This window comes from Anneissia japonica, unplaced genomic scaffold (assembly GCF_011630105.1).
Source record: "Anneissia japonica isolate Jap-2015-1 unplaced genomic scaffold, ASM1163010v1 scaffold287840_len1291095_cov163, whole genome shotgun sequence".
In the NCBI taxonomy this organism is placed as follows: domain Eukaryota; kingdom Metazoa; phylum Echinodermata; class Crinoidea; order Comatulida; family Comatulidae; genus Anneissia; species Anneissia japonica.
This window is the reverse complement of record NW_022728493.1, coordinates 1,047,364-1,059,880: the sequence shown is the minus strand read 5'-3', so window position 1 is coordinate 1,059,880 and position 12,517 is coordinate 1,047,364. Positions and strand designations below refer to the sequence as shown.

General features: G+C 31.7%; 1 protein-coding gene across 1 annotated transcript in view; it reads left to right on the top strand.

Moving 5' to 3' along the window:
* The first annotated feature begins 1,874 nt into the window (after window positions 1-1,874).
* Window positions 1,875-12,517, top strand: part of LOC117114159 (agrin-like) — a 77,715-nt gene continuing 67,072 nt past the window's right edge. Inside the window, exons 1-2 of the mRNA XM_033257728.1 lie at window positions 1,875-2,377; window positions 5,451-5,486. Coding sequence (XP_033113619.1) covers window positions 2,275-2,377; window positions 5,451-5,486 — 139 coding nt within the window. The 5' untranslated portion in view covers window positions 1,875-2,274. The remainder of the gene's footprint in view (window positions 2,378-5,450; window positions 5,487-12,517) is intronic.

The window sequence follows — 12,517 nt, the reverse complement described above, 5'->3', positions numbered from 1 at the left end:
TATGATGATGATGACGATAATAATAATAATAATAATAATAATAATAATAATTTTATTATTATTATTATTATTATTATTATTATTATTATTATTATTATTATTGTTATTATTTATTCTTATGTTATTATTTATTATTATTATTACTATTGTTATTATTATTGATTTGTTCATGTCTAAGTTGTGCAGTTCCATGACTTAGTGGTGATGATTCGCTGTTGGTCTGATGAAATGAAATAAATAAATAAATTTGCACAAAGCGTAAATATTTGTATATTTATTTATTTATTTCAACAATATTTTACTCCATGTCCCATTCTATGAAACCACACTATCCTGCTTTGAACCCATGGGTTCCATGAATTGAACTATTCGGTCTATTTAGTATTAAGTGCTCTCTGTAACCAGAGCATAACCATCCGTAGCTTAATACCTCTAACCAGAACACAGTGCCATGAAATGAGCCATGTCCCAGTCTGTACAGCCAAATATAGTGATGGGAATTTTTGACCAGAGTTGCAATCTTATTTTAAGTGAAAGTACAGTATATTGTAGCTTATAGCATACTACTGAGCTGGAGTACCACTGAGGTATGACTTCCCTATTGAAGCTGAAGACTGATGGTTTATTATTGCCTTTTCTTATAAGTTATAGTGGAATAACAAAGAGGGCCCTGCTATCTTTGGGTCCTTTATACCCAGAGAACCATGATGTAGACCCAAGTGTTGTATGGGCAACGTTTTAAGGCATATTTAATATTGTTGTACACATTCTTCTTATTAAGCTTCCCTGTTTTGGGGCCCATGGTCCTAGCAAAAAAATACTGATAATTAATATCCGGGAAGGGGAGGGGAGGGGATGAGGGTGGGGCTACGATCCAGAGCCCTGGGTTTAGTCAGTGAGAGTTTATAGCTGTAATGCCACTGCTTTTGTTTTAAAGGTCTAATATTCTGTTCAAGGGCAGCAAATATTTAGAATATCAATGATGAAGTTCCACAGTTTAAACCTTATGTAGTAGACTCTTTGTACATTGCCATAAGCCATGTCTTTTCTTGCAGCGTCTCTTTCTAGAAAGAAATTATATTTCTGGAAGTTTTTATTTTTGTTGTTTTTGATGAAAGTTTTCACTATCCTCACCAAAAATAAATTTTTTAATTAATTGCCAAATAGCATAATTATTGCTATTGCCTTCCAACTTTTGATGTACTTTGCCAAAATTAACAAACCAGTAATTTATTGCCATTCTTGCAGTCATGCCAACATATTTTTTTTCTACATATATATATATATATATATAATTTAAATTGACCTAAAAGAAATTATTTTGATATAAAAATGACTCTGTTAAAGTTTTAAAAATTTTTCTAGATAAGCAAGATAAGTTCTAAAAATATTATAGATACATTGATGAATGAAGTAAGTTTGTAACACTACGAATGAGTGACCAAATACTAAACTATTTTTGATGAGAAAGATAATCATTATTTGAATAAGGAGGAGTTTGGTGATTTGGTAACTGTACACATGAGGAAGCTCAATCAGAGATATAATCATTTTTTTTTTTGTTGGTGATGAGCAAAGAACTAAAATTAAAATTGGTTACAGCATGGTTGGAGAACTACCTTGGACCGATTCACTAAACCCAATTCTGGGTAAAATAATTGACAAATGCTTTAACAAACTTTATTTCTTGTTCATTTGGCCGAAAGAAAGCCTCTGATAGACAGCCATCAAACCATTAGGTTATCAAAATATTGCATTTCACACTTCACCGATAACCCTGTATATATAGTTCACCTCTTATTAGAATGAAATGGTCCTAGGTAACATGTGCATTTATGTGTGTCCGATCCAACTTGCTTTGCACTTGGCTCCCTTTCATATGGTTGATAGCTACACAGTTTTATCTGAGTTCACACTACGGAGTACCACCAGTCTCAGTAAACTTAAACATTTTTGGATATATACTGTTCATGGAATTATAAATATCGCTTGATTTCTTAAACCTCACTCGGATCATAATCAGGAAACATACACTTGGAATATATTATTGGGGTTTTTTTTCCCTTGGAGTTTAATATATCTGAGTACATAACATTTCAGTTCCAGAATTTGAATATATTTTTCATAAGAAATGTCTGTAGTTGTTACAGATGCGTGTGTTTCTTTCACGCAATCTGTACACACGTGAAGGCGTCACGCATATTATTTACTGATACTAGATGTGTATTTTTGATTTGTTATCATTAGCATTGTTGATCTTGCCGTGGTGACACTATGAATGTCAAATATAAGTTGAATGGGAGGAGCATGTTTACTTTGTTCGTGCTTCTTTTCTCCACATGTTGCCTTATTTTCTCTGTGATTGTATTGGTGAAGTGTAAGTCTTGTTTTTTAACATTACCGTACAGTTTATGGATAGACTAGTTGGAAAATTTCATAACGTGTGTAGACATGATTTTCCCCTCAATATATACTCTGTGTGAACTTTGGACTTTGCTGTACACTGTTTCTTACATCATTGATAGACAATGGCTTTTTCCATTGAGAATCAAAGTTGTGTTTTTAACAAGTTCAACTTTCATCCTCCCACATAATTTTTCTATTTTAATAAAACCAATTTTATATATTTTTTTTTTCAACATATTATATAATGCCTTACATAATTACCATAGTTTACTGTAATCCATAGTAAATTAATTTTGTTAATGGTCTAATAATAATATAGTTTATTCATTGGGTCTTAATTTGCAGTATTCATATTGATTTCCTTTTATAGTTAATGCAATTTATTATGTTCTATAGTTTTAATATTTATTCCTTTTTCCCAATTTAGGTACAGTAGTAGTAGATATTAGTAGAACCACTCCCTCCCCCATAAGTAATACATTTTTTTTTACTGTTTTATATATCTTGATATAGAACACATATTTTGAATATCTATATTTTATTCTAAATAAAATATTTCTTCCTTTGGAGTATGTTAATTATTACAGATCAAAGATTTATCCATACTAATATAGTCTTACTATAGTATGGATAAATCTGTACTTAACCGTCTTTATTGAAACCAATATGAAACATCATATATCCCCAATGGAGGGTCTCCTCAATAGCAAGTAACAGTATCTTCAGCTATTTAAACCATGTTTTATTGAAAAAGGGTGCTGATATAAAGAAGCAGGTTTATCCCATTTCTAAATTTTTACAATGAACTCTCGGGAGACTTTCTTCTTCCTTTTTGCTTTTCAATGAGATAAAGCAAAGTTTAGAGAATTAACATTTACCATGGGTATTGACCTTATCTGCAAAGGAACTTAAAAAGCCATCTGTCTTCTTTCATCTTTGATGGCCTACTTACAAAATCTCAAGCTATTTAAGAATTTAATTTGAATTTATTTGTTTTTTATTTATTGTTTTTCTACTAGTGGAGCTATGGTTCTATGGCAATTTTAGGGGATGGGACCCAGCCAGGCTGGACCCCCACTCCTTAAATTTTTCAAAATTATTATTTTTTTTTTAAATGGAGAGAAAAAAAATATATTCAATTTTTAAGTTTGAGAATGCCATTTCATCTATCTACAGGTGCCATAATCATAAATTTTCTTACCTTACCCCCAACCATGTTGGGGCTCAGGTACTACAGACCCTCCATCGGTGAAAGTTCCTCCCTGGCCCCACCCCCCCCTCTTTCATATTCCTAGATCTACCACTATAGTTGGTGGTTAAGATGCTTTCCTTCCAATTGGATAGTCCTATGTTCAAATCCAGTGGATGACCTTGGGATCGGGTGGGGTTTTTTACGTCTACAACTCCACTCCCTAATGAGTAATTGTTACATGAATGTGTGAGAGTTTAGTACTTTAAAATTATTGACTGCCAAATGAAACTTCATTTTAATTGTATTATTTGTTCTGTTTTTATATACATAATTTCTTGACCATAGTTGCCAATTTGTACTTATTATTTGGAATTTTATTTGTAAAAAGCTGATTAAAGTAATAAAAAATACTTCCGAGATATAGAAGACATAACTACCATATTGTTGGTGGTATGTCAACAGCTATTAGGCCAAATAAAAAAAAAATTAATAGTTTCTCATCCCCTCACGCATTCATCCCCTGCCACACCAAATTTTCTTTATTTTATGAAATGTACGAAAATCTCTCATCAGTAAAATTCCTATCTCGTTCATTCATGGTTGGGGATACATATCGGTGTGTCTAGTGCTTCTTTTAATTGCTTTCAATGTGTCTACTTTGTAAAAGTGAGAAAGTAATAGCTGTTTCCCATCGACCGTCTTGGATTTGCCATCTCAGAGTTAAAAAAAAGAAAGAAAAGAAATTGCCTTCATTCTCCTTTTTTCAAAATATTAGGATGAAACTACTGTTTTTTACATGGCCTTAATAGCTTCTTTCTCTTTTAATAACACTTATCTTTAACCTCCTGACTCATACTGTATATATTTACATCCAAACATCATGACTGTTCCTCTTCCGATGTTTAGTTATTGTTCTATGTAGACATTATTGACTCAGCATTTATTTACAATATCATCCAGTTAAAAGCAATGCAAACCAAGTTAGTTATCCAGGTTATCCCAGGTTAATTAATCCTGTACATACAGTTGTTTGCATGATTGGGCCTTGTTTGAGATGATTTTCCCTTTTTTTTTTATTTAATGGTGTTCTATCACTTAGTGCTAAAACATACGATAATTATAGAATTGTAAAGTGAAAATTTGTTTAAGTTGACATTACTGTTATTTGGAAACCACCTGTTTCATACATGGGTTAAAGTCCATCTGTATTTACATTTTTGAAAAGGGAAGTTGTCATCTGTTGTCTATATTAGTGTCATCTTAAAAACGTGAGGTGATTAGCTCAGTCACATTGACAACTCGCTTGACCTTTTATATGATTTTGAACTACAGTAGAACCCCTCCTTTGGGACACCTCTATTAAGGGGACATCCTATCAAGGAGTCACTAATATTTTCGGGAACTAAACAAGAAAAAGTATATCTTTTAACATTACAGCCAACCTCTATTTAGGGGAAATCCCTATAAAAGGGACACTTTTTTAAAGATTTGGACCTGAAAGTGTCACCTTCATTCAGTGGCGTATCTAGAGGTTTTTTGGGGGTTGTTGGTGGGGGGGTGCGAAGGTGAACTGGGAGGGCTCGATCAGTCGAGGGGCACTAACTCGCAAAAAAAAGTGATTTTAGGTGATTTTTAACTACTTGACCATGATTTTTTTTGGGGGAGGCCACTGGGGGCATGAGTAATTTTTGAAGGGGCATGCCCCCACCCCCAGGTACGCCACTGCCTTCATTATGGGCTTTCTACTATATAAAAGTAATGCAAAAAATATTTTTGTTCTGTTATGATTGATTGATTGATTAATTGATTTTTTTGATTCATAAATTTAATATAATATATTTTTGTTTTTCAGATATTCCATTCTCTACAAAGCAACCAGTGACTCAAGGTGAGATATTTTACAAGCCACAAAATTATTATAGAAAGATAGATAAATTATATCATTGTTAAGAATTGTTAGAAGAACAGGCTGTAAATTTGTGTAGTCATATGATACTGTGCAACTGAAATTTACGCCAAAATCGGTAAACTTTTAAATGTAAAATATATACTATAAAGTAAAATTAATACAACAAAAATAAATTCGTTTTCAGACAAACATGTGTAGGCCTATTATTACAACTTAAAAGAAATATTGCAGAATTTATCAAGATTCATGAATACTACATTTTGCTTGAATATTCTTAAACAGTAATAAGTCTAAAATTCATCAAAATAAAACATAAAGCACTGTATTATTTTCGAAGGCAACAACAGTGGTCCATTAATTGTTGGCAAGTAACAATATTAAAAAATGTAAAACAGAGTTGCTTGTGTGAATTTACGATATCTGATTTGATAAACAATGATTTTCTAACTAGATTGTCGCATTTACCTAAGGGGTTATATCGGAGGCTACTTAGATCTAGGCTAGCCACCTCACCTAAACTCTTTATTTTCCAACAACAGTACTGTGTTTTGCTTTACAACCATTTTGTAATGCAATCAAATGCTATTGTTTAGTATACTATTGAATAGGTTGAACTTTCCATGGTTTAAAGCCTCATCCTTATCGCGGATAACCATCAAAGCTAAGGCCAAATAAAAAAATTTACTAGTTTCTCGCATCCATTTTATCTGCCACACCAATTTTTATTAAAATTTTTTTATTTCCTTTATTTTTATAAGTGTACGAAAATCTGGCTAACTCGCATCAGTAAAAATTAAATTCCTCCCTCCATCATTCGTGGTTGAGGATGGTACAAATCATGTCAAGTGTTTCTTTTATTTGCTTTCAATGGGTCTACTTGGTAAAAGTGAAGAAATTAGTAGCCTGTTTCCCATTGAACATCTTGGATTTGCATGTCGTAGAAAAAAAAAGAAAAAAAGTGCCCTTATTCTCCTTTTTTTCAAAATATTTGGACTAGAAACTACTTTTTTTTTTATTTGGCCTAAATTCCCAATCCCCTTTCATTGCAATACACTAATTCATACTAAACATAACCGCTAAATACTGGTTGGGTTTTTATATTGGTGGGGTACAATTAGTTTGTTCCAAAGGTGCTTCTTTATCAAAGGGGATGATCACATATAAATAGCCACCCTTTCACCATGCTACCCAAATTTATAGTGTATTGATGAACAGATCCAGTGTATCCATTGTTAATATATTTTCTAAACTTCAAGTGTACTACCGGTTAAAAGTGCAAAAAAAAAATGCAGTGCATTTTCTTTTACTTTGATTTCATGGCAGGCTAATATTTTGTCATTCTAAAAGTCAAAAATATTACTTTTTAATGTAGGAGGCCAAATAATATTAACTGCTACTTTCATGTTCCCGCCATCATCAAATATTGCAGCCTCAAAAAAATTTACTATTTGCTATTTAAGAAAGAAAAAACCAATAATTTTTTTAATGGAAAATAAAAATAATGACAGTCTAAAAGATTGTTGTAAAAAGCCTAAGAAGAGGGTGGAAATAAATAGCAGAATACATTAAATGATTCATTTTACTTCTTTTATAAATAAAAATTGTATTATTTACCAGCCACATAGGATGGTAGAGAGCAAATAAATTGAAAAACGAGTGTGTATTATTCTCTTCATAATTATTCGTAAACATTTACTTTACCTCGCTAATTTTATGCATGGGAATAGCACACCCCTCCCCCTCCCCCAAAAAAAAAAGAAAAAAAAAGTGAGATTCTCTATTTCTACTGTACATTTAGCAGTAGCTGCCTGACCAAGCATGCACAGCTCTATAATGCAATATATCCCGGCTGAAAACAATTGAGATTTTTCGCTTTATATCAAGTTTTATGTATTGGTTTAAACATTTTCGTTTTTGGCTGATGTACTGAACAATTTTAATTATATTTGAAGATTTTTAAATGCAATTTTAAGTGGTTAAAGCTTAAAAAGATTATGACATCATCCCCGGTTTGGTAACTTGGTATTTGAACAGAGAAATATGCCTACACCTTGTATATTCTTCAGATTGTGAAAGGCACCAATAATAAATTGAATATTCATCAAGCACTCTTACTCACATGATCTCACAGCGCTAATAGAGACTCGATAATTGAAAAATTTGAGTTTTGAGAGCAGTTTTGAACTGTTTCAAGGTTGGAGAATGACGAACTTCATGAGGTAGTTTATTCCATAGGGATGGTGCAGCGGCATAGAAAGCCTTGTGAGAAGTGGAATTGGCCTGATTTGTCTTTGGCATTTTGAGTATAAATTGATCGGAAGAACAAAGACGATGACTAGGCTGATAAATAGAAATAAAGTCTCAAACATAAGACGGAGCTAAGGCATATAGTAGACATTTAAAGAATGAGAAGAACTTTGAATTTGGCACGGTCAGAACGGGAAGCCAACAGAGTTGTTGGAATAAAGGTGTATGAATTTGTGATTCTCAAAATAAAAAAGGTCACTGCATGTAGCAACTATATATATATATATATCACCCTCACCCACATGTCTTAATGTATTTGAAAAAAGAAATAATAATAATAATTAATAATAGATATTGTTTGTATAATCTCAATCATGTATTTTGCTTTGAATATCAATGCACCAGCAAACAACCCCAAGATTTGGCTTTATAAAAATATAAAATAAAAATCCCCCTTCCTCATCACTTTTCCAGCCTTGATAGGGTGATAAACTAAATCATTATTTTTATTGGGCCTTATGATTACCTCTATTTACAATATCCAGTGCAGGATTAACATGAATGATTAGCTATTTACAATTAACATATTTGCCGCATTCTGAAATGCATTCATACGATTATTAACATTACTTACAAAGAAACTATCTATTTACCAGGAATTTGGACACATTTTAGTGTGTCATTGAGGGTGAATTGTGCAGATATTTTCATAGGGTGCTTAAGGAAGTAACTAATACACTAGGATTTATTGTATTATAGGCTCTATGGATCCAACTGTGATAATAGAAATGATACTCATCTTAGCTAATATTTTGACCTTCCATTGGAAAGGTCGTTTACAGGGTGCCCTCTTGTAAATATGATTAGTTCACAGAATGTTGAAAGTTTAGTACAGATGCTTTTAGTTCTAATTCAGTGCTCATAGGTTATTTGGCGCTACAAGTCTGATGTCATGTGGAATGCCATATGCCTGACTTTGAGGGTTACTTGGAGTTAACTTCTAGAATGAAACTGATATTATATTAGATAATTAAACATGTTTGTATTAAGTCTGTTAATTTATTTAATCTTAATTATTCAATTAAATTATTTGTATACTTTAAAAAAATTACAATATATACGAATTGTTATAAATGAATTTGCTATCGTTTTGTAATTTTATTTGTAATGTATATAGCAGAAACTTAATTTTTTAAAATCTATATTTGCACTAAAATTCTAACCTTTGATTTGTGAAATGTTTTATGAAACAGGATTGTTGTTCTTTCATACCCAATGCTATTGCTTTATCTACCAGTACTGTCTCTTATACACATCTAGATGTGTATAAGAGACAGATTTACAATTAACATATTTGCAGCATTCTGAAATGCATTCATACGATTATTAACATTACTTACAAAGAAACTATCTATTTACCAGTAATTTGGACACAATTTAGTGTGTCATTGAGGGTGAATTGTGCAGATATTTTCATAGGGTGCTTAAGGAAGTAACTAATACACTAGGATTTAGTGTATTATAGGCTCTATGGATCCAACTGTGATAATAGAAATGATACTCATCTTAGCTAATATTTTGACCTTCCATTGGAAAGGTCGTTTACAGGGTGCCCTCTTGTAAATATGATTAGTTCACAGAATGTTGAAAGTTTAGTACAGATGCTTTTAGTTCTAATTCAGTGCTCATAGGTTATTTGGCGCTACAAGTCTGATGTCATGTGGAATGCCATATGCCTGACTTTGAGGGTTACTTGGAGTTAACTTCTAGAATGAAACTGATATTATATTAGATAATTAAACATGTTTGTATTAAGTCTGTTAATTTATTTAATCTTAATTATTCAATTAAATTATTTGTATACTTTAAAAAAATTACAATATATACGAATTGTTATAAATGAATTTGCTATCGTTTTGTAATTTTATTTGTAATGTATATAGCAGAAACTTAATTTTTTAAAATCTATATTTGCACTAAAATTCTAACCTTTGATTTGTGAAATGTTTTATGAAACAGGATTGTTGTTCTTTCATACCCAATGCTATTGCTTTATCTACCAGTATTTCTGTACACGCCTGGTGTGGCTATCCCATGCCTGAGCATGGAGTCGTCAAAACCTGCTATTATTGCTCTGAATACTCCGATGCCCCCTAACTAATTTCGGGTAAAAAAAATTTGAAAGATATTAATATAGGAATTGAACCCACTACTCCAGATTTTCTAGCTTGGTATCGTAATAATATCCAGTGATTAACATTCAATGTAATCCTTACATACAAAAGCATCTAGTACTGAAATGACATTGCATCAGTAATTTTATGCAAAAGTATTTGGGGATGTATAGGTTTAATTATTTTCATATTGATGTCATGGGTACAGCAAACATTCCTATTATTTTTTTTTTGTAATTTCATATTATTATACATATTAATTAATAATGTATTTAATGCATTCTTTTGAGTAATACAGTAATCACCATTTAATAGTGTATTATGAAATACTACACTTATTTCTGAATTTTATATTTTATTGTTATGACAGCAATAATGTTAATAATGTTCCTTTTAAACATGATATGCAGTTTTTATTACACATGCTGACACAGTAAAGTAAACATTTAAAGCATTTATTACAATGTCAACAGCAATTAACTTCAATGCTAACAAACTTTATTCATCAAGAACAAACTACTCTCTTAAATCTATGAAATCAATCCTTTGCAGCAAGTTAAATGTTAGTTTGCATATAGATTACCTTGAGGTTTATAATAGCATTCGCAATTCTTAAAAGTGAATTTTCAATTTGACAGATTTAGAAAGCCTTCTGACCTTGAAAGCCTGAATCTCAGTTCTGACTTTATACCACATGCAAATATACGGCTAAGCTGCAACTAGTCTATAAATTGTTTAGAGGCTTGATAAATAATTACTAAGAGCTTTATACATACTAATCAGGTGATCATTAGCTTGTGAAGAATCCTGATTCTGAATTATTAGCCCTGTGACTCCCAAGCAATTCTGACTGACTAGATAATTCTGACCTTGTTTTATATACCATTAGCCTAGTCTGACATGTCCCACGGAGTCTTGATCCTAAAGCTCTATGTCCATACTGTTAAAATTTAATGTGACAAATGTGTGTGATATGCCCAAATATGGGCATGATGATGTCATATATTACACCCAAATATGGGCATGATGATGTCATATATTACACCCAAATATAGAAATATCATTTATTTGTCACATAAAATTTGATGGTGTGGACACAGCTTAAGTTTAAGTCCTATTTAGACTGTAAAATTTTATTTACAAAACATGAGACATATGCCTAAATAAGGCATGATGACATCACATGATGACCATAGGTGCATCATGACTACATATGGGCATACTGTACAACAGATTTTTGTCAATGAAAATGTGATAGTCGGGATAGATCATCTTTACTTGTTTGTTGTTTACTGTGATCTCTAGATTGTAAATATCGCTTTTAATCACCGATACCTTGTGAAATTCTGATCATCCCTATCTTGTGATTTGACTTCAGAAATGGTTTGGCAAGGTAAATACACCAAGATCTGATCTGTGAAATTCCACTGTTTACAGTAACCCTAGGCCTATATAGGTTATATTTTCCTACTGTAGAAAGGAGATAGTATCAGCACAGTTAACCAATTAATTTCAGAGGTACCAAATTTGGGAGATTCCATATCCGGGAGTTCTTTTTAAATGAGCTTCTGTTATTAACTTACTGGTAAACATCATTATTGTCTTTTACTCGGCGTTTTGATACCCATTGGCACTGAATTCTGGGAGATGATTGATAATCAGTATGAAAACTGGTAACATGCAAATATCTTGAATTTGCAGGAGATGTGTTATATTCCAGGAGATTTTTGCTTGTTCTCTGGAGTGTGGTGGCCTTCATGATTTCTGGGTGACTTGGGATCCCCTCAAAAACTCCATAACTGTTGCTAAACCTTGTTTAGTATTAGACCAACTAAATTAAGGACTACATGGCCAGACTCTCTCTACTGCCCTCACTTTTTTCCAGATGTTTTTGCATTATAGCTGTTAAGATTCTCCATGTTTCTCATGGCACTCAAACTCTTTTAGGTTTTCCTGATTCTTCTGCAAACTGTTATTCCTTTAAAGCTCTCCATTCAATAAATTTCACCAAATATTCTTTCACTGGAGAAGAGATTACAGTTGCTCTGATTTTAATAATGTATATCTACCCAGCTAACAATATTACGTTATAAGAACGTTATAATAACGTTACAGTTTGGTGATAAGATAATTTTGTAGAACCATATGTACGTACTTACAACCTAATTTCACAATGTTTGAAAGTTCTTACAACGTTGTGTGAACGTTATTTTGACATACCTAACCAAAACGTTCGCGAATGTTATAGGATGCTTTGTGTTTGCTGGGTACCATGTTGGTACTGTGTGTCACAACCACCTTTATTCAGTTATATAGTTTTTCTGCTTAACTGTATTATTCTATTATAATACTTTAAAATTTGTTATTTTCTTAAAAAATAAGAAGTTTAATGCTCCTCTTAATCAAAGTTTTGAGATTTTTTGAAATTTACAATCAGGAATTTTAACAGTTAATACAATTAGTATAAAAGAATTTATCATTTTAAAAATAAACAAATATTTTTCGGAAAAAAGTAGAGATAGCAAATCAGTAACTTGAAAAAAAATATTTTGCTATTTGAGCTTTGAAAGAATATATATACTGTCTCTT